The 21,888-nt window shown below is 47.3% G+C and overlaps 1 protein-coding gene across 1 annotated transcript in view; it reads left to right on the top strand.

The window, feature by feature from the left end:
- The window catches only part of CCKAR (cholecystokinin A receptor), a 42,562-nt gene extending 22,252 nt beyond the window's left edge, over positions 1 to 20,310 (top strand). Inside the window, exons 3-5 of the mRNA XM_077300428.1 lie at positions 7,082 to 7,328; positions 14,018 to 14,145; positions 19,088 to 20,310. Of these exons, the coding sequence (XP_077156543.1) occupies positions 7,082 to 7,328; positions 14,018 to 14,145; positions 19,088 to 19,614 (902 nt within the window). The 3' untranslated portion in view covers positions 19,615 to 20,310. The remainder of the gene's footprint in view (positions 1 to 7,081; positions 7,329 to 14,017; positions 14,146 to 19,087) is intronic.
- The last annotated feature ends 1,578 nt before the right edge of the window (positions 20,311 to 21,888 follow it).

Here is a 21,888-nt window from a genome sequence, read left to right on the forward strand (position 1 = left end):
CCCCCAAATCAGGAATGAGATTAATTTTTAAAAGACTCAAGACTCATGATTCCATAAGGGGTGGAGTTCAAAAAGCACTACGCATCTATGATTAGATGCACAGGCATTTAAATGGAGAACTATTAATTTTAAAAAATTGGTGGGCATCATGGAACCTTTAAAAAAAGGAGAAAGGGGATTGGCTGCATGACTTGATTGACAGGCGAAAGAGACTCACGTATAAGCCGTGTTGCTCTCTTCTGCCATTTCCAGCAGGGCTTGTGGAGGGCGAGAAGCATAAAAAGGTGTCAGACTACAGCGAGACAGCAAGGTGAGGAATGGCTGGGATGCACAATAATATTTAGCACTATGCCATTCAGCTGGCGTAACATTATTTTTAGTGATGCGTAAAAATGCCCTTGATTGTTGACCTTAATCAATGACCCTGTAATCATTCAGAACTCCACAAACCTATCAGAGCAGATGATAAATAGGATAATAGCGGGTTTTCTTTATGAAATGAAAAATGGACAGAAGAAAAAAGAGAGAGGTTCTATCCTGGATCCAAATCATTACATTGACAGGGAGCTCAGAGACACCGGTCTTGATGCAGAGCCCTCAGTTCCAACTCATTTACTGGGAGTCTGAGGTCCTCCCATGAGATTATCTTGTGGGTTAATTTGGTGCGAATCACATTGCATGTCACGTATCTGTTTACATTTTTTGAGTTCAAGTAAATAATTATTCACCAATGTCCGTTCTTCATAACTTAGTCCCAGAGTTGATCTCATTTAATCCTGTCAAAGGCAGCAGCGAGATCAACGAAAGCTACCTTAAAGGCTTTTTTGGTCCTTGTCTGTATTTGAGAATCATGCAGTGAAACTCTTCATCCCTCACAGGATTAAGGGCTGTTTTGTGACGATGGGTGTTCAGTGGGCCTTTAAACAAAAATTTCATCAAAACGAATTTTTCACAAGAACATTTGTTACAATGCAGACTTTGGAATAATCTTTTCGGCTCAAGAGCCAGCATGACAGAGTGGTTAAGAGCGGCAGACTCAAATATGGAGGGCTTGATTCCCCATTTGCCTTCCACAGGAAGCCTGCTGGTTGACCTGGGGCCAGTCGCTGTTCTCTCAGAATTGTCTCAACCCCACCTGGGGATGCAAACCACTTTAAGGAACCACTTTAAGGAGTAGAGAAAACTGAAAATCAAAACCTCCTCCTCCTCTATGGATGGTAGTGGGTTAATTCTGAAAAAAAAAAAGAGGTATAATTCAAAGAAATGATTTGCTCCGTAGTTAGTTAAAAACGGGTTTCTCGGTTTTACAGCATGATTTTGATACCTGGCCAAATGTTCAGTACCTTCAATCCATGTGCCATAAAGTTCTGAATTCTGTTATCCATGGAAGCAGCTTTCAAGTTAGTCCGTAACAGTATTAAATGATGAACTTTTTGTGTTTCATTAACATTCTTCCCTTGATAAGACCATCCAGAACAGTCCTATTTCTGACTAATAGATACAGGTCCCATGTTGCTTGTGTGTGTTCCTCATCATTATTCTCTCCACCAGGCTGAACTAAGATCAGAATTGTGACCACCGCCGCTATATGTTATGTGATATGTTATATGTAACTTTTAATTGGGGTTTTTATGGGGATTTTATTGTGTTTTAACTATTTATGTTGTAAACCGCCCTGAGACCTATTGGGAGAAGGGCGGTCTAGAAATTAAATAATAATAATAATAATACCATCCTTCCCTGAACCTCGTTTTCATAGATCACCATTGATCTTATTAATTGCCTCAAGGCATCACAAAGAAATAAGACGTCATGGTCCATCTTTAAAGATTATTTTTCTTTCCTGAATTCAGGCGAGCTATTTCCTCATATATACTGCATTCCATGCCATTCTTCTAGGTCTGTGTAGAATGTACTCAAAAATCATGAACCTTCACCAAAAACTAAGACTGAATTGGACTATAAAAATTAGCAACTGAATCATTCTCAGTCTTCGGAATTCAAAATAAAGTTTTGGAAGGGAAATGGTACAAATTTCAAGAGGAGTGTGCAAACTATTATATGCTTCCCCCGAAAGGCAAACGAATCTTTCCTGAGAAGTTGCCGTGTTAGTCTGTAACAGCAAAATAAAACAGTGGCACTTTAAAGAGAAATCTTTAAAGAGAAATCTTTAAAGTACCACTTGATCTGGTAAATATCCTGGTCCACTCCCATTACATATCTTTCGTTTATAATTTGAAATAACAAATTGTATCCCCAAGTTATTTGTACGCATAAAGTAGTAACATGGTTATACACACACACACATATATATATATTATAAATAAATTACTGTATTTGAATTTTGTACACAAATCCCACGCACCCACCCCCCATAATCAGTTTAGCCTGCTTTTTTGCTCTGTCTTAGCCAATTCCTCTAATTCAGGGGCAGTCAAACTGCGGCCCTCCAGATGTCCATGGACTACAATTCCCATGAGCCCCTGCCAGCATTCGCTGGCAGGAGCTCATGGGAATTGTAGTCCATGGACATCTGGAGGGCCGCAGTTTGACTACCCCTGCTCTAATTAAACCCCTTCTCCCACACGACTTTTGTCCATGCAGGTTCCATGACCCCCAGCCCAGCCTTTGGAAGGTCAAAAGGGGACCCTTCCTGTCTTTGTCCCCTGTGGAAAGGTGGGTTGAATCCAACCCAAGGTCTGGTCAATTTTTCTCCCAATAGTACAGCAGTGCCCAACAATTAAAATGGATAGTAAGGGATGTTTCTCACCACTTCCAGCTGTGTCTCTAAATTCCTCCATTCACGATATGTTGGGATCAGCACTGTGAATGTCAATACAGATTCATTTTAATCTCTGGGCCAGGTTAAACAAATCTCTTGGAGAAAGAAGAAATGGATGGTGTAAGAGGAACAATATTTAGAAATGAAGCACTTCCAGCATTTCACTCTTATTAAGACTTTCCTAGGCTGGCTCTGTCTGTTTTGCAACCCAAATCTCGCCCTCCCAACACTTGCAGACATACTAGAGTTGGGATTCTCAAACTTTTTGAAGTAGTACCCACTTCTAAACCTAATTTGCTCTTTGGGAACCATGCTACTTCCCCCCTCCCCAAAATGCAGGAGTTGCATATCGGTGAATAGTTCACTAGACTCTTATATCATAGAATCATAGAGTTGGAAGGGACCTCCAGGGTGATCTAGTCCAACCCCCCTGCAGAATGAAAATAGCGAAGGGGAGAGCCCATCAGTGGATACAGAAACAGGCCCAATTATGCCGATGGAAATTTTTCCTACAAATATGGAGAAACCCCCCTTTGCAATTTACACCCCCTACCCAGTCTGGAAAAGTCCAATCACAACCAAAGTCACATAAAGAGACTGACATACCTTCTCCTGGGATGTACAGGGGAGAGGATTTTTTTTGGGGGGGTGAGACAGACAAAGTACTGACAATGGGTTGGGTGAGTGGGGATAAGAATCGAGGGGTTGGGGTATAACAGCAAAGATGAAGATGCTGTGGGGGAGAGGATGGAAAGACGGGGAAGGCACCACCGGGGGTGGGGGTTTGGCTGGTTAGTAGAACAGTAGAACAGACAAGGGGCTTGGGAAGAAGTGTGATGGGGCAGAGGGGATGAAAGAAAGGCAGAGGAAATGGGATGCCCCCCTCTGCAAGATCCTCACGGGTCCCCGCTTGTCTCTTCCCTTTCATGTTTGGAATCTAGTCCCCAGTTCCATTGGGTGACCGTCCCGTTCCCTGTCATCCCTGATGTCGCTTCTTCAGGCCGAGGACGGGGAACAGAGGTCACTCATCCGTCTGAATACCTAAGATGCGTGTGAAATTGATCAGAGTTCTCCCCATCTACCTGGCCAGGCTCAGAGGAATGCAGAAAGGGCACTTGATACAGGAAGGAGATGCTCAGCTGTGGACCAGGCTCTTGCCAAGGTTAGGAAAGAGAGTCAATGGAGGACTGTAAATGCACATCACAGAACATCTCTATTCACAGGCTGCACAGAAACAGCAGGGAGGCTGAGAGGCCATTATAAATCGACCTCCCAGCCTGACTTCAGATCGATTTAGAAGCCATTTGAAAACGGCATGCTTGTTCTTCAGGCATGTACACCAAGAGAAGGACAAATGTACGAGAAGCACAGGGGATGAGTGGAAGCCTTTTGCTTTGTTTTCGTGAGGGCTCTGAAGATGCCCCCTGTAAAGTATGTGGGTTCACAAGGATGAATGCCTGGCTACTAAGCAAACAATCACTCTGTATTCATCTCAGTGGTGAGTGCAGGTTGACGAAAACAACAACAAGAGTGAAACTCCCGAGAACCACCAAAACTTATATACATTTGAACAGCAACAGAATCTCCCACGGCTGGGCCCCATTGGTTCAGAGGCACTTTATTAGTTTAAAGGGATTGGCTCCCACTGCTGGGAGTCTTGCAGTGCACTGGCTGCTTTTGAGGCTGCTAGAATCCTACCTCAGACCTCAAGCTCAGTCCTGTGCAAATTCACACCCACCACACACCCTCTTAGTCATGTTCTGAGAACTTAGGAACTTAGACTTAAGACCAGTTAACGTCTGTTCGACATCCTTCTCTATAAATCATTTCGGCACTAATGCCCCTGTCAATTCACAGTGGCTTGACAGGACATTGTAGAAATTATTATAATTGTTTTTCCTGAAAGCGAATTTGCCAGGAAGGGGAAGAGTTGGTGCTACTTAAAAATGAGGTTACAGCCCTCCAAAGGAATCAGATCAGAGCAACAACTGGATTAATGGACCAAATTCTGTTGACCTTAAGCTAAAAGAGGAGAGGTGTTTTCCTAGCAGGTGATCTGTGGGCAGGACCTAGAATTGAGGTGGTCGAACTGTGGCTCTCTAGGTGCCCACGGATTGCAATTACCATGAGCCCCTGCCAGCATGTTTGATCGCCCTTGACCTAGTACATACTGTCATTAAGACTGGCTTGGGGACTCAATCCTTTGGGCCATTCTGCACATTGAAAAAAATAGAGTTATGCCAGCACAATGGCATAACGCTATAAAAAATTGTACCTCCGGCCATTCCTCACTTCATGGCTCTCTTGCTTTCCTCTGCCACCTTCTCGTGCTTCTTGGCACTCTGCACACCTGCTTGGAATGGCAGAGGAAAGGAATGCGCTATACATGCGACGCTCTTCCGCCTCTCAGTCAAGCCAGACAGCCAATCACCTTTCTCCCTGTTTTAAAGGGACCGCAAAACTAATTATGTTTAAAAGTAAAACTTCTCTGTTGCTATGCCTATGCATCTAATCATAGATGCATAGTGCTTACTTTCTTGCCACCCATGTTGGAATTATGAACCCTGAAGTTTTAAAAAAGTATCCTTGTTCCTGGTTTTATTTGGGGGGGGGGGTTAGAGAGGCATGCTTTGTGTGTTAACTTGTGGGGGAAAGGGTTTTTTTTTTTTTGCTCTGCCTGGACAATTTAACAGGTATTCGTTGCTCCAGGCAGTTTGCTTCAAAAACAAAAACAAAAACAAGAAAGCCCTGTTCCCGGGAGAAGGGAGAGGGAGGCGGGTGTGAGGGTGGGTGCTGGAGGTGGAGATAGCACTACTTCCCCCCACACCTTTTCTTAGCATGTACCTTGCATATAAGCTGAGTTTTTCAACCCTTTTTTAAAGCTGAAAAAGTCTCCCTCGGCTTATATGCGGGTATAAAAAAACCTGCCAGACAAGACAGGGGGATGGGGGTGGGAGGCAAGTATACTTAACTGAAAAAGCAGATGCAGGAAGAAGCAGAGACGCAGCAAGCCTGGGAGGGACAGTGGAAGGGGATGGAAGAGCAGTCTCTGCCTTCCTCCCCCTCACTGCCTTAATGAGGCTTGCACAAGACTAGCACATGTTGCTGCTGCTGCAGGAAGCTCTCAGAGGGAGAGCAGAAGGAGGAAATGCCCATAGCAGCAGGAATGGAAAGTGGAGGGAACAGAACACCCAGCTAAGAAGAAGGGAATTGGATAAGATGAAGGATTGGATATAAAAAGGCAAGAGGTGTCAGAGAGAAATAGGGAGGAGGAGGGGAGGAGGAGAGTGGGAAGAAAAGGGGGAGAAAAAGATCCTGCCCAAAAGGGAAGGGAAGGGGAGCGGAGGGGAGGGGAGGGGAGGGGGAAAAGCCACTATCCAAACACCAGCCTTGGCTTATATGAGAGTCAATAAGGTTTCCCCTGCTTTCTGGTGACTCCCCTATGAAATGAATAAATGGATCAACAACCCACTAAAGCAGAGACATTACTAGACTTTGGCTTGGCTTCATTTTGAACCCATTTGGATTCAGCAGCCTGGTGGTGCAAGGATACAGGGGGTCTTTCTGGAGGGAATGTGGCTCTTCCACACTTTCTCCTCACCCCAGAAACCATTTTGAACTCTGGGAATGTTGATTACCAGGATTGTGATGTGAACAGCATGTGGCTGTGTGTTAGCAGGAGGAAGAGACTGGTTTTAGGATAAAATCTACACAAGGCTTTAGAAAAGAAACAGGCGGGTCCCTGCACTGGTCTGAAATAAGAGAACAAAGTTTGAGTCCAGGGGCACCTTTAAGATCAACAGATTTTAATTCTGGGTATCAGTGTGCACGTGCAGGCAAACCTCTTCAGATACCATGCACACAAATGCTTAAACCCAGAATTAAACTTTGTGGGCCTTAAAGGTGCCCCTGGACTCAAACTGTATTCTACTCTTTGTTGTGAGAGATGTCTGTAGTGAGACATCCGGGGAGGGCGGTATATAAATATAATAAACAAACAAACAAATGTTTACGATGTCATGCAAATCGCCAAAAATATGGCGTTTGCAAAGGGTAAGGCTCTCGCTATTTTAATCGGGTGTGGAATGGCCCAGAGTATATCTCGGGTCTGGAAATGGAAGGGTTCCGTGAGATGTAGGGACTGCCTCCCCACAGGGTGGGGAGGGGAGGGGCTGGCTGCCCGCACCCGGTCTCCTGTGGCCACCACTTTCATTTTTGCAAGCCCTCAGCCCAGCAGCCAGCTGAAACAGTGGTCCATCCTCACTTCCTCCCGCTGCTCTCCTTTCCCTCTCCACACAGGTGTCTCTGTGAGCGTCTCCACCTTCAACCTGGTTGCAATCTCTTTAGAGAGATACAGCGCCATTTGCAAGCCACTACAGTCCCGGGTCTGGCAGACGAAATCGCACGCCCTGAAGGTCATCGCCATCACCTGGTGCCTCTCCTTCACCATCATGACACCGTGCCCCATTTACAGCAATCTGATTCCGATCCCAAACAGCACTGCGAACATGTGTCGCTTTGAATGGCCAGTGATGCAGCGGTCTTGGTAAGGAGGGGTAAGAGCTGGATGGGGTTTGTTGGGCAATGGAATTCAAGGGCGTTTTAGGAAGTCCCAGGCGTTTTCACAGGTGCAGAACAGGAAAAACTGCTTCTAACGGGCATCGAAAGTCCATTATGCAACATGTGCAGAATGAGCCCTGCTAAATGACGCACTTTCAAATCCGGCAACCGATTGCAAATAGATGTTGCCACTTCACACAGTGAAATCCAGCTGCAAAGTGCATTGAGAGCGGATTGAAAGTGCATTATTTAGTGCCTAGAGTGGTATTTAGTGCCTAGATTATTTGGGCTGGGGTAATCTGTGGATGGAGGGCAAAAGAAGAAGGGGACGACAGAGAATGAGGTGGCTGGATGGAGTCACTGAAGCAGTCGGTGCAAACTTAAACGGACTCCGGGGAATGGTAGAGGACAGGAAGGCCTGGAGGATCATTGTCCATGGGGTCACGATGGGTCGGACACGACTTCGCACATAACAACAACAACAACAATCTGTGGATGATATTCAGTGGCTTACACAGGAAGGAGTTACTGATGAATTGGTACGGGAAGGGTTGCCAGATCCGGGCTGGGAAACTTCTGGAGATTTTGGGGATTGAGCCTGGGGAAGGTGAAGTTTGGGACCTCAACAGAGTACAAGGCCAGAGTCCACCCTCCAAATCAGACCATTTTTTCTAGGGGAACTGAGTTTGGTCATTTTGAGATCTTTTGCAGTAGCCAGAGAATTCCAGATGCCACCTGGAGGTTGGCAACCCTGGGTAGTAGACTTTGGGGGGGGGTTAATCATGGTGTCTACTAAAATAGGGCACTGTTCAGTCCATCCCAACTGTACAGCTTTCAGCATTGTGCCCAATAATCGATGCCTACCAAAGGGGGTCTTAGGGTATAAGGGACATATCTGGTCAGGGCTCATCCCCCACCCCACCTCGTATCTACACATCCATCCACAGGAGTTAGTCCCATGGGAAGGTGATCCACACCTTGAAGAGGCACCAAGTTCTGCATAGGAAAAGGAGGGGCTTTGTGCCTACCTCTCTGGACCCCAGTTGCTACCACGCGTGACAAGCCTCAACCATCAAGGATCTGTATGGCCAGGGACCCTCTCCTTCCCACCCCCTCCAGGTCCATCATTGGCCATTTTGGGAGTGGTGGGCAGGTCGACATGACCATATGCGGTCATATCACCCAATACATTTTTTAAAATTAAAAAAAAAATGTTAAAAATTAATTTAGCCCCCACCAAGTTGGCAAAATCCTTCCAGGGTCATCGCAGAACCCTGGTTGAGAAAGCCCAATTTAATTAATCCCTGAGTGTAGTCCTTGAGGACTGGGGAACCTGACAGAATGTAAACATGAGAGACACAACCAGACTTCCAACAGCAAGAAATAGCTGGAGTGGAAGAGAGCCGTGGGTGAAGAAAGCTGAACCTTATGGTGATCCCTTCTTCTATGTGCCGCTGCCAGAGCTCCTGTAGCTCACAGGGGCCAGCATGACTTATGCCCATAGATGCAACTGCAGCCATCAGCAGAGTGGCAGGTCAGTTTGTACCTTGACAATCCAAATTTCTCAGCAAGGTTCAAAGAGGCTCAGAAAGAAAGAAGAAACGACAAGCGCAGGCCAAAGGAAGCAGCCGTTGTGTGCGGAATGGATGCTTTTTATGCCTCGTTGATTGCAACGTCCTCAAATATGAGCAGGCCAGCAGACGCATGCTTCTTGTTCAAACCTTGGCTGGGGAACTCCAGTACAGCTGGCCCTATCATGGTTTCTAATAATAGCCTCCCTGACCCCCGGGGACTTTTCCGCCCTCCCTTTCCAAATGTTGCCTGATTATTAAAGTAGAAGCCAGTCCTTCATGCCTTCTGGCCAGTAGAGCCCTTTTATCGTTCCTCCCAAACATTATCTGAGGTCAAAATGGGAATGGCAAGCCCATTTCACTAGGGTAGCTGTGCTAACCTGTAGTAACCAACACAATGAGGAGAGAGTATGGCTCAGTAGTAGAGCAGATGTTTTGCGTGCAAAAGGTCCCAGGTTCGATCCCCAGCAGCTCCAGTGACAACGATGAGGTAGTGGGTGATGCACACACACATTAAAAAAAAAAAAACTTTTGCAGGCCCCTCGAGAACTGTTCCCAGGCACGTGAAATAATTCTGGCCTTGAGAAAGCAATGCTCCGACTAGGGTTATCAGACATCTCCTTGTGGAGGGAGACCTCCTCTAATGCTCATTTCTTACTCCTACACCAAGTGGCAATGGGCCAACTTTTCTTATTGCCAGCATCACATGCAGCATAAAGTCACTTACAGGCGAAACCACAGGCCGTTTCTGCACATGAAATATATATCTGGACAGCCTCCGCAGATTGGCGGCATATTCAGCCCCCTCCACATGATGTTGCCAACATCCTGAGGCTGTCCAGTAGGCGGCTCGTGATTTGACCATTTTTAATTCGCAATGTGGTAAATCCAGGAAAGTGGATTTGCCACCCTAAAATGCGCAACCCACCAGTGATCAACCAGGGAAAAGACTGTATGGAAGGGGGAAATGTGCAGTAGTCTCCTGATCGCTGGCCTAAGCTTGCTTGCTCACCTCTCCATTTCCGGCCCAGCGAGAGCGGCAGATTCCCACCCCGGCAGCAGTTCAACGGCCATTAAGGTCCTCTCACTTTTTCAGCGGGGGCGTTGCTGCTGCATGGCCTGAGCCACCAAGGTGGCTACTTGGGTGGTGCAGCAGTGGCTCAGGTAGCGCAGCTCAGGTGGCTCAGGCATGTTACAGCGGGTTCGTGCAGAGCAGCAGCAGCATCCCTGCTTCAGAAGTGCTCGGGGAGGGAGGGAGAAGGAGGGAAAGAGTTCAAGGCGAGTGGGGAAGGGAGGGCTGAGCGGCTGGTGGGTGGACCAACAGGTGGGGGCACAAGAGAAGCAGAAGGGAGGGGTGCGTGACACACAAGAGGATGAAGGGAAGGAGGCACTTTGGCATCAAGGCGGCAATAGTGGTGGCTTGGACAGCAGAGGTTACTTAGGACCATTAGAGAGAATCTTAATGGTGGCTGAACTACTGCTGGCATTGGGAATCTGCCTCCCTGGCCGTGCCCTCTGCTGGCCGGCCATGTTTGGATTTCTTTGTGTGTGCTTTACCTTCCGTGGAAATGAGTATGCATAGCGACATGTACTCATTGCCACTCATAGGTTTCAATTCTTAAAAAATCGCACTAGACCCACAAACCTCCAATTGGTTGCCTCCGTTGATTGACAGGCCAAGGAGCGGTAGGGAAAAGAGCACGCTACTCTCTCTTGTGGTTTTTTCACCACTAACGAAGGGGGAAAAGGCGAGATGCGTCAGCAGAGGCTAGGGGGGTGAAATAGTGCAATTTACTATCCCGCAATTGCGGGTAGGAGACACCACGAGATTTGGCCCTCTGTGCGGAAATGGCCACAGAGTTTCCAACTATTCCTAGAGTGGCCTGACATCACTTCCTGTTTCCCCCAGAGTTTACTTATTTATTTAATTTCTCGCCCACCCTTCCCTGAAGGCTCCAATCAGATCACAACATTTAAAAATATACAATTAAAAATTTACAACATTTAGAACTTTAAAAATTACATTTTCTTTTTTAGCTGCCACACAACCTTGTACCTGACTCTGGGATAAGGCAGCATCCCAAGAGTTCAGGGAGCCTTACAGCATCTTCCAGCAGGGGGCCCACTAACCACTTTCCTGGTGCCCTCCTAGTGTTTTTCAAAAGTGGGCAGTGCCTCATGGGTCTTTGTCCAGTAGGGCTTCTGATTGGCCATTAGAGATCTGATCAGCTGTGCAGATAGTTAAAATGTTGCTTTGGTTGCAACTCCCAGCACAAGGGCTTCACTGTATGTGTGAAAGTCAGCTGTCCATATGAAACAAAGTATTTTAAACCAGCATTCTGGCAGGGCTTATGGGAATTGTAGTACATGGACATCGGGAGGGCCACAGTTTGCCCACCCTTGGCTTAAACCAATATTTATTTATCGTATTTATACGCCTCCCTTCCCCTGAGGCTCAGGGCAGCTCACACAAGAAGAAAGTGAGCCTCTTGTGGCGCAGGGTGGTAAGGCAGCAGAAATGCTGTCTGAAGCTGTCTGCCCATGAGGCTGGGAGTTCAATCCCAGCAGCCGGCTCAAGGTCGACTCAGCCTTCCATCCTTCCGAGGTCGGTAAAATGAGTACCCAGCTTGCTGGGGGGGGGGGGGAATGGTAATGACTGGGGAAGGCACTGGCAAACAAGAAGAAAGTACAATATCCTTATACATTGTTGTTCCTCTATATATTTATGAAACAGCCTAGGGGGTGGGACATGTGCAGCTGTCCAAGTTGGAATAGGGCCAATCAGGGTGCAGCCAGCTTTGCCCTGATTGGCCCAGCCCTTGCAGCTCCCGCCCACCACCCCTGGACTCTAGCCTCTTTGCTCTCGGATGCCTCAGTGCCTGGAGCCAGCAGCAGGTAAGGGGAGAGGCCCTGGGCAAAGGGTTGTGGTGGAGGGCTTGCTAACGAGGGCCTCTTGGCCTACTAGACTGGGCTTGCTAACGAGGGCCTCCTGGCCTGCTGACGAGGGCCTCCCAGCCCCCACCCGCTCCACTTGATCTGGCTACAAGCTGCCGCCCAAAGCCACCGTAAGCTGCCTGGCCAGGGACCAGGCAAGGGAGCCCTTTCATGGCCCCTTCTTAGGAACGGGCTTTGAAGCTAGTGACTAGATAATGCAGGTATTCAAAATTTAAAACCCATTCCATTTAAAATATAGTTTATCATACACAATCGGTGATCCTTCTCTGTGTACTTGATGTTAATATTAAAAGGCATCCTGTTAATGAGAGCCGCTGCTTCATATCTTGGAGGGTGACTATTAGAGTTAAGCCTAACCGAACAGTCCGGCATTTGGAGGTTTGCTCTTTAGCCTGTATCAGGTTTTTAGGGGAGGGGAGTCTTTGTTGTAAAGAATAACTCCAGACTTTGTATTGACACATGCCCTTGCCTTTATTGATTCCTGGAAGAAGAACAAACGCTGCTTCCATTCCTGCTTTCCCTGAAATCTCTTTTTAAAAAAGAAAGAAAGAAAGAAACTCACTGGTTGCAGCTGAAAACAGCATTCGTTGGTCTATCAAATTTTGGCCTTTCCATAAAATAGGGATGGATTTTTGTACTTCTCATGGCCAAAGCTCCTGAGACAGGGGCTGAGTGGTCATCAGCATGTTGAATGAGCGAACCAGAAAGGGACTGAGCAAGAGAAGAATCCCAAAAGCACCTTGGTGCTTCGTTCAGAACCAACATGTATTGTCTCCAGTGCAGGGTCACTGTGCAGGGCATTTTCATTGCACACCTCCCCACCACCCCTAGCTCACCTCTGCCACGTTGAGAGTGGGACAGGAAGCCAGGAGTGGGGAGAGGGCAGCAAGGCTAATGAGAGAGAGCAAAGGGAGCCCCCCAGAAACAAGGGAAACCTTCATGATCTGGCGTTCCTTCCGTTCAGACTGAAAACCAAGCAGATGACACAGTGCAGGGCATGAGGGAACAGAGCGACCTGCAGCCAGGGTTCCTGGAGTGGCACCAAGGTCAAGGGCCCCAAATCGTAGCAGATCAGTAAGAATCACCAAAGGGCTCTTCTCTCAGGTTGGGCAGGTTGCAGGCAGCAGGTTGGAGGTGTCGGGTTACTCCTGAGAGCAGCCTGGATGCCTTCTTGAGCAGAGCGGGTCAGAGAAGAGCCAGAGGAAGCTACCGCTGCGAGGGAGGTCAACATAGTCAGGCAAAGACAGTCCGGAATCATGGTCCAAGAAGCCCTGTGTGAGGTCAAAGGTTCCAATCCATCACACGAGGCAGGAGTCTGGCAGAGTGAGTGTCCCGGAAGGAAGGTCCGGGCCCAAATGCTCAGTTGTTTTCCCGACTGGCTGTCATTCCCGCAGCCTCCAAGTAGTTCTTATCCCCCACCCCCACCCAGCTAGTCCTCATCATTCCAGCACTTGGCGTTGAGCTATTAATCAAGCAGTCTGCCTTTTACTTTGTAACTCCCATCAAAGATGCCTCTGGCTCTCTCTGCAGGTGTTCCAGGGGATCTTTCAGCCTGGGGATCTGCAGCTGGCCTTGGACTAGGGGAAGGGGGAGGCTGCAGGTGGGGGTGTTTCTGCTTTCGGCTCTGAATACAGAGCAGCTTGACTCACCCTGTTGACGTTTGGCCAGTGCTGAGCTCTTGCAGCTCACTTCCTCCTCTGAGGAGTCCCCATGGATCTGAGGCTGACTCATGACACCATTCCCCCAGACCCCTCTCTCCTATAGGGCCTGGACCCAGCTGTGTGCATGGGGGGAGGGGCTCTGCCGCCAGTCTGGCTGCTCCTGCTGCAATTGTACTCTGTTAGGGGCCCGGGAATCCTTGAACTGGGCCCCACAAATGCTTAAACCACTCCTGGGTAGCCCTACTCCCCATCATTTGCTGGTGGCAAGGGGGGACCTGGTAACCCTAGTCTCACACGTACCTTTCCTCTTCTCCACTGTGAATTTCAACCAACCGGCATGATAATTAATAAAACAAAGCAAAAACATCAGGAAGGAGAGTTGAGACGGTTCCCTGAAAACCAGTCCATTGTCTGTTCACAAAATGAGAGAAGTCCTTACAAGGCGACTGTTTCCCTGCTCACCTAACCCTCTCCTGTGGCTTCCCCAGGTACGTTTTCCAGCTCTTCATCCTCTTCCTCATCCCAGGGATTATAATGATGATTGCGTATGGGCTCATATCCTTGGAACTCTACCGAGGGATAAAATTCGATGTCAGTCAGAGGAAATCTTCACGAGGTAATCGGACGGCTGAACCCCGTTCTCTTTCTGGCATGAAAATCGTCAACGGCAGGTGCCACTTTCATTTCCTCACTAAAAGGCTACAAGAGAGTCAGCAAAACTCCTGAGCCTTTGTCTTCCAAATGTCACCGGTTTATTTATTATTCATTGGCCGACCGCTGGTCTTCATTATCCTTGGCAGCCCTTAAAAAAATTTAAGTCAATTACAACAAGAATAGACTCAACCTACCAATTAAATCACAACCGTACCCAAAGCTCAAGCAAAAGAAGGAGCCATTAAATGAACCTCCTCTTGCATTTACCGCTTTGTAGTTCAGACTTTCGTGCAGTGTTGCCATTCTCCCCCTGGTGTCAAGAGTTCTTCCAGAATTACAACTTAGAACACACTTTCTCAACATTTTTATCATTGAGGAATCCCCAAAACATTCTTCAGGCGTCAAGAACCCACCACAGTGGTGTGATCATGCAGAATATGTTTGAGGAGCATAGCTGTGGACACTCCTACCTGGGGACCCTCCCCTTTCCACCCCCTCCAGGCCCATCATTGGCCATTTTGGGAAGGGGGAGGGATCGACATGACCGTATATGGTTATATCACCTGATAAATATTTAATAAATTGTAAAGACATATTAAAAATTAATTAACTCCCACCCATTTGAGAAACCTGTCCAGGATTGTCAAGAAACCCCAGGGTTTCATGAAACCCTGGTTGAGAAAGCCTGACATAGAGAGATCAATTCTCCTGGAGAAAACGGCAGCTTTTGGCAGGTGAACCCTATGGCACTATCTCCTTCTGGGGGACCTCCCCTCCCCAAACCCCACCCTCCCCAGATTCCAACCCCTAAGTCTCTGGCATCCTTACGTATACAGTATTCTAAAATGATGCATTAAACCACCCTAAAAATCAAGACCAGATTTGTTCAAATTATGACTAATTCCCCCATTTTTCAAATATGACCAGGAAAATCCAGAACTAGGCATTGATTTGGTAAATATGTCAAGCCCTATTTTGATCAAAATAATAGCCAAAAAAAGGAGACAGTTCCAGGGACAAATGGCCAGGACAAGAGGGGAGCTTAATTCTTCCTGCCAGTTTCCCACTGCTTATCCACCAGCCAGGCTTAGTTCCATGTTTCTTCGGAGTCTTCCGGGATGTGGGAAAACCAATGGCCAGGGGATTGTATACACCGAAAAAATGACAGGTACATAAAAAGTCAAGGCCCTTCTCTGGCAAATGGGATTCTTCCTTTCAGGTGTCCTCCTGGGTCTTTAATAGCACACTGATGAAAGCACAGGATTGGCAACACTGTTTCCTTCACTAGCTCTAAGCTACTGAGCCAATATGGTAGAGCTGGGTCTCCAAACATGGCACCCACCTGTACTTCCCTTAGCGTTCTCTGAGCTTTTCAGAAAGTGAGCAGGGCTCTTGAAAGCCAGACCTGCTATTGGCTGCCCTCATTCAAATGAAATAATTTTCCATCGAAGGATCAGGAGGACTAGTAAGTACTTGGGCATGGCTAAAAGAGGCAGGCCTTAATCCGGAGATCCGGGTTTGATTTCCCACTCTTCCACATGAAGAGGACCTTGGACCTCTCACCATTCTTTCAGAAGTAGGGTCGCCAGTTCCGGGTTGGAGCTTGGGGAGCGAACGGGACTTTAATGTGGTATACTGCCATAGAGTCCACCTTCCATTTTCCACAGGTGAATTGATCTCTTTTGCTTGGGATTTAGCTGTAATCCCAGGAGATCTCCAGTTGCCACCTGGAATTTGGCAACCCTACTCAGAAATCTCTCAGCCCCACCTACCTCACAAGGTGCCTGTTGTAGGGAGGAGAAGGGAATACAATTGTAAGCCACTTTGAGATTCCTTAAGGTAGAGAAAGGCAGTGTATAAAACCTATTCTCTCTCTCAACCTAACCAATCAGTCATAGGGTTATTGTGATGATACAGTGGGGAGGGGAAAACAGGGCTCACCACCCTGAGCTTCTTGGAGGAAGGATTTTAAAAAGCGTGGGAGCGCATAAACACCAAGCCAGATGTGTTCTAACAAGGATTTAGGTTTCTACATCATAAAATAGGTGTTCAGAAAATAAAAAAGTGACTATGTACCCAGATTATCGAGGTTTGGTTAAGGTTCTCCTGGAATTATAAATGATCTCCAGACCACGGAGATCAGCGCCCCTGAAGAAAATGGCCATTTCAGGAAGCAAACTAGAGCCAGGGTAGTCAACTTGTGGTCCTCCAGATGTTCATGGACTACGATTCCCATGAGTCCCTGCCAGCAAATGCATGGGAATTGTAGTCCATGAACATCTGGAGGACCACCGGTTGACTACCCCTGAACTAGAGCACACTGCAGATTCCAGGTTAAACCCTCCCCAAATCTACTCCCCTCCATAGCCATCAGCCCCAAATCTCCAGGTAATTCCCAGGTCAGTGCTGGCAACCCTAAAGGCAAAAGATTTTGCCTTTAAAGCTTAATGCAGCAGCTCTTTATGTGATAGTTTATGTGAACATTTGTGACCAGCAACCCATGAGTGCTTGGCATAGTTCTTGGAATGCCACTTCTGTCTGTAAGACTGGAAGTGATGTCACCTTGCTATGGGATACCATCTGATCTGAAACTATGGTTAAAAACATAAAGTTTTGGATGGCTCCTAGAGTGTCCTGGGATACTATTATGCACAAGTGTTTCCGGTTGTTTTCACCATGGAAATCTTTGTTGTTGAACTGATTTCCTTCCCTTCAGTGCTCAGTTTGCTTTCTGCTCACGGTTTCCCCAGGTTTTCTGAGAGTGCTTTTATGCCAATTTTACCCTCATTTCACTTCAATGAGTGCAGATTTGCTTGGGTTCCCCACACTGTTTTGTTGCCCCACAAAGGTCACTTCAATCAATCAAATTTTATTATAGCAATTGCCATCCATAACAAAAACCCTAAAACAGTAAACATCAAGGATATTCCACCTGCTCTGCACCTTCCACCATGCTCCCCTTTCATTAATGTTCCATTTCCCCCTTGACTTAATTTTTTTTTGACAAGTGGCATGAGTCCAACTATGTGAGACTATCACTTGTCTCAGATCACTGAATTCAAAAAATTAAAATGACAGGGAGGAAGTTTTAAAGAAGCTGTGTGAGGTTTAGTTCCCTGCTGGTATTGACTTGAAAGGGGGATCAAAGAGAAGGCAAATAGCAATATCCCCAGTGCAAAAAAGAAAAGAAGAAGGATTTCAGTGCTGCATTCCAACAAATTAAATGGGAGGGAGGGTTCATCAGCACAGAATGAAACTGACATGAGATGTAAAGACAGAGAGGGACACTGAGATGGGAAGCCTAAGGCACTGAAAACATTTATCCCTTTAATACTTTAGTGAACATCCTTTTTTGATGAACTACTGACTGTGAAAAGTTTTGTTCTGATATCTAGCCGATTTAGTTCTCCGTGTAGTTTAAACCCATTACTGTGTGTCCTATCCTCTGCTGCCAACATGGACCTTTCCCTGCCCTCCTCTAAGTGACAACCCCTCAAATACTTAAAAGACAACAATCCTGTCCCCTCTCAACTTCCTCTTCTCAGAGGCTTCAATGATACTGTCTTAGTTTAATCATTTGTTCTTTTTGGCTTATGGCGACCCTGGAGGGTTTTTAGAGCCAGAGACCTTCAGAGGTGGTCTGCCATGGCCTGCCTCTGTGTAGCAACATAGGTCTCCCTTGGTGTCCTCCCACTTCCAAACACTGACCAAGGCTGACCCTGCATAGCTTCCAAGACCTGATGAGATTAGGCTACGCTGAGCCGTGGAGGGCAGGGCAGGGCAAGGCAGGGTGAGCAGAACTGTCCAGTATATACTATCATTGGGAGGGGGAGCTTGCTTAGGAAGCCTTGGCCTTTTGTACCCTACTGCTTTTTTTACATATTAAAGAAACCTGGAGGTCCCTTCCAACTCAGTGATTCCATAATCCTAAACTTTATCCAAAGCTCTACAAAGGGAGCAAAGCTAGGGGTTGGGACTTCCCCAGCTCCTCACTCTTGCTGCAGCCCACAGAGCCCCCTAAAATTCTGCTTGGGGGAGAAACCCTTAGTGTGAGAGGCAACATAATGAGGCTTTGCAGTGAAAGGGGGAAATTCAAAAACAAACAAATAAACAAACAATCCTTTAGAGATTTCAAGCTCCAGGTGGTAGCTAGAGACAGGCAGACAGACAATCTTTATTACGGTCATAGACCAGCAAAGTCAAAATTAGCAATTTCGCAGTTACAAAGAATAAAATAGCCAAAAACATGGATTTACTCATTAAATAATATATAAAACAACTTAGACCATAGATCTGCTACAATATAAATTAAAACTAGTTGGAAATACATGGAATAAAATATAAATTAAAACTGGTTGGAGATACTGTGAATTGTTCTAATCACAGCTCTCTGGATCAGTTACGTTTTAGTCAACCTCCGATGACTTTTCATGGCTGCCGCACAGCGGCATTATACCGCTGTGAAGTCCCTCCCCTCACCAAGCCCTGCCTTTTTAAGGACCACCCCAAAATATCCAGGTATTCCCCAATCCAGAGTGGGCAACTGTACTCCTCTTTCTCAATTTCATGTAAATATCATCCATGTATGGGAGAAGTGCCTTTGGTTCTAACCCTTTGTTCCACCGCAGTGTGGCGCTGGCTGCTTCAGCCTGGAATGGCCACTTCAGACACCGCCTTGCACAACCCTATTCTACCATACTTGTATGTGATCTAAGGTTGCCATCTCCCAGAGTCACAACTGATCTCCAGGCTATAGAGATCAGTCCCCTCCCCCCCCCCCGAGAAAATGGCTGCTTTGGAGGGTGAAGTCCATCCAGTTCCCTCCCTTCCCCAAGCCCTGCCCCCCCCATTCCCATCCCCAAGTTGACGAGCCTCATGTGATTCTTGCTGCTCTCTGTGCCCAGAAAGGAAAAGCAGCACCTGCAGCAACAGGGATGAAGATGGGGACGGATGTTACCTGCAAAAAAGCAAGAAGAAGAAGCTGTCGCTTCAGCCGCTGCCGGCCGACTTCAACAGCAGCAAGATCGACCGCCCCCGCAGCAGCACTTCGGCCGCCAACCTGCTGGCCAAGAAGCTGGTCATCCGAATGCTGATAGTGATCGTGATCCTCTTCTTCATCTGCTGGACTCCCATCTTCAGTGTCAACACCTGGCGGGCCTTTGACCCCTTGTCCGCCCAGCTGCTGCTCACCGGAGCCCCCATCTCCTTTATCCACCTGCTGTCCTACATTTCCGCCTGCGTCAACCCCATCATCTACTGCTTCATGAACAAACGCTTCCGCTTGGGGTTCCTGACCACCTTCACCTGCTGTGCCCAGCGGAAACTTCCTGTGGCCAGAGCAGATCTGGCCGAGGAGGAGGAAGGGAAGACCACCAGAGCCTCCCTCTCCAGGTATTCCTACACACACATGAATGCGCCAGCACCACCGTGAACGTCTTCCATGGAAGGAATTGAACATTTTCTTTCCTGGGGCCATCTTGATTTGTCTAGTGTGGTTTTGTATGAAAAGACTTTGGCAAATCGGGTTGGGGAGGGGTTATGTGTGAATAGGTCAGGGATCGACAATACACCCACATGTCAGTGCTCCCATCGGCAAGACATTTCAGCTTTGAATCTCAAAAGAAGATGGAACATTTATCTCAGAAAAGGTCAGTGTTCGCACACACACACACACTCTTACAGTAACTCACAGCAATGAATGGAGTTTTCTCTGAGGTATTCTGGCTCATGTTTTTCAGTCCAATCTCTCTTTCTAGTTTGCTCCACCTAATTACATGCTTTCAAGGCCAGTCCACGAGTCCAATGTCGTATTGCCACATTCTGCAGCGAAATATCATTGTATGATGAAATCCAAAATCTTTTGGCCTTTCCTCCGTGTTTTGCCTCTGGGCTTCAGTGCCTTGGAAATGACCCATGTGGTGGATAATGAAGGGGAGAGTAGAGATGTCCCTCAAGAATGTAATGACAATCTGAAGCAGCGACACATTTCATTTTCTTGTGTGGGGCGTGAACGGTGATTACAAAACAGTGAGACAAGAGGCTTTGAGAGTCGATGTAGCATTTCCCCGTCTCCAGGCATTTCCCAAGAGCATTGTTATTCATGACAGTTTCATATCATATAATAAAGAGTCAAGACATTCACTGAGTAAGGGATTGATTTGGGGCTGTTCTTTTAAAACGGGGCTCTCTTACCTTAAGAGCTCTTCACCGATTAGACCCTGCCGGATACAGACCTGGCTTGCATCAAATCTCTAATGGATTTGCTTCCAGGGACACCACTCATAGATGGCAATGTCGGTCCCCCCAAAATACACCACCACTGAATAGGGAGGATCCATTTAGCTATCGTGGGCTAATATCGGGTGACAGAGGAAGGGCAGGCAACTGTAGGCTGCTCTGAGATGCCTTCAGGTAGTAAAACACAGGGTATAAAAACCCCAGCTCTTCTTATAGATATATCTTAGAATGTGTCTCCAGGGATCTGATTCCAGTTTTTTTAAAGATGGTGGTCGTTTTTCTTTGCCTTTTCTCTGGTTGGAAATTCATTAGACAAGCTTTTCCATTGGCCAGGTGTAGCACCTTTGACTAGGCTGAGATGCAAGGGAGATGTAGCAGAATTCCTGCAGAGGAACGCAAATACCCTTATTGTCAGGATCAAGTAGACTCCCAAGCTCAGATGCTTTTCATATGTCCCCAAAACCAGTGGTCCCCAACCTTTTTATCACTGGGGACCGGTCAACACTTGACAATTTTACTGAGGCCCGGGGGGGGTAGTCTTTTGCCGAGGGACGTCTCTGCAACCGCCTGAGCCCCTGTTCCACTTGCTTTCCTGCGGGCGACCCTGCCAGCAGCAGTTGTGCAGTGCCACGCCAAGGGGGAGCCCCAGCCATGGTGGCCTCTGGAGAGCACCAAAGGTGAGCAGAGTGGCAGGGCAGCCGCTGAGGCAGCAGCTGGAGAGGAGGACAAGGAGGAGCCGCGGCCCGGTACCAACTGATCCACGGACCGGCACCGGTCCCCGGACCGGAGGTTGGAGACCACTGCCCAAAACAACACCACATGAAACAAATATATTGCCTCTTGGCTAAAACAGCTACCAATACTTTCTGAGAAGTAGAAGACGGCATTATCTGCGATCTGCAAGCTACATGAGATGTGGTCATTTTTCTCTTGATAGTGTCAAGAGGGAACTGGCTTCCATTCTCATTGCATGTGAGAAACTGTGGATGAAGAGCTAATGGCAGCTTGGCGTAAGTGATTAAGAGGGGCAGGCTCTAATCTGGAAAGTCGGATTTGATTACGCACTCCTCCAGCTGCTGGGTGATCTTGGGCTAGTCACAGTCCTGTTGGATCTGTTCTCACATCATGAAATCAGTTCTCCCAGAGCTCTCTCAGCTCCACCCACCTCACAGTGTGTCTGTTGAGGGGAGAGGAAGGGAAGGCGATCCGTAAGTTGCTTTGAGACTCTTTGGGGAAGTGAAAACCAGGGTATAAAAACAACTCTTCTTCTAAATCTAGAGTAAGGAATGGAAAAGGTTGTAAAGAAAAGGCTGGAGTGATTTAATCAAGCATATCACCGAAACGTCTCTTTCAAAGATCCCTCCACCGAGAGACCCCTTAACTCGGCCAAGTGTCAATTGACTGGTCAGCCTATAAAATTTGCCCTCACAGAGGTGCTTAAGGGGCAGTTCCTTCCCCATCTCAGCAC

This window comes from Paroedura picta, chromosome 10, assembly GCF_049243985.1.
Source record: "Paroedura picta isolate Pp20150507F chromosome 10, Ppicta_v3.0, whole genome shotgun sequence".
NCBI classification, from domain to species: domain Eukaryota; kingdom Metazoa; phylum Chordata; class Lepidosauria; order Squamata; family Gekkonidae; genus Paroedura; species Paroedura picta.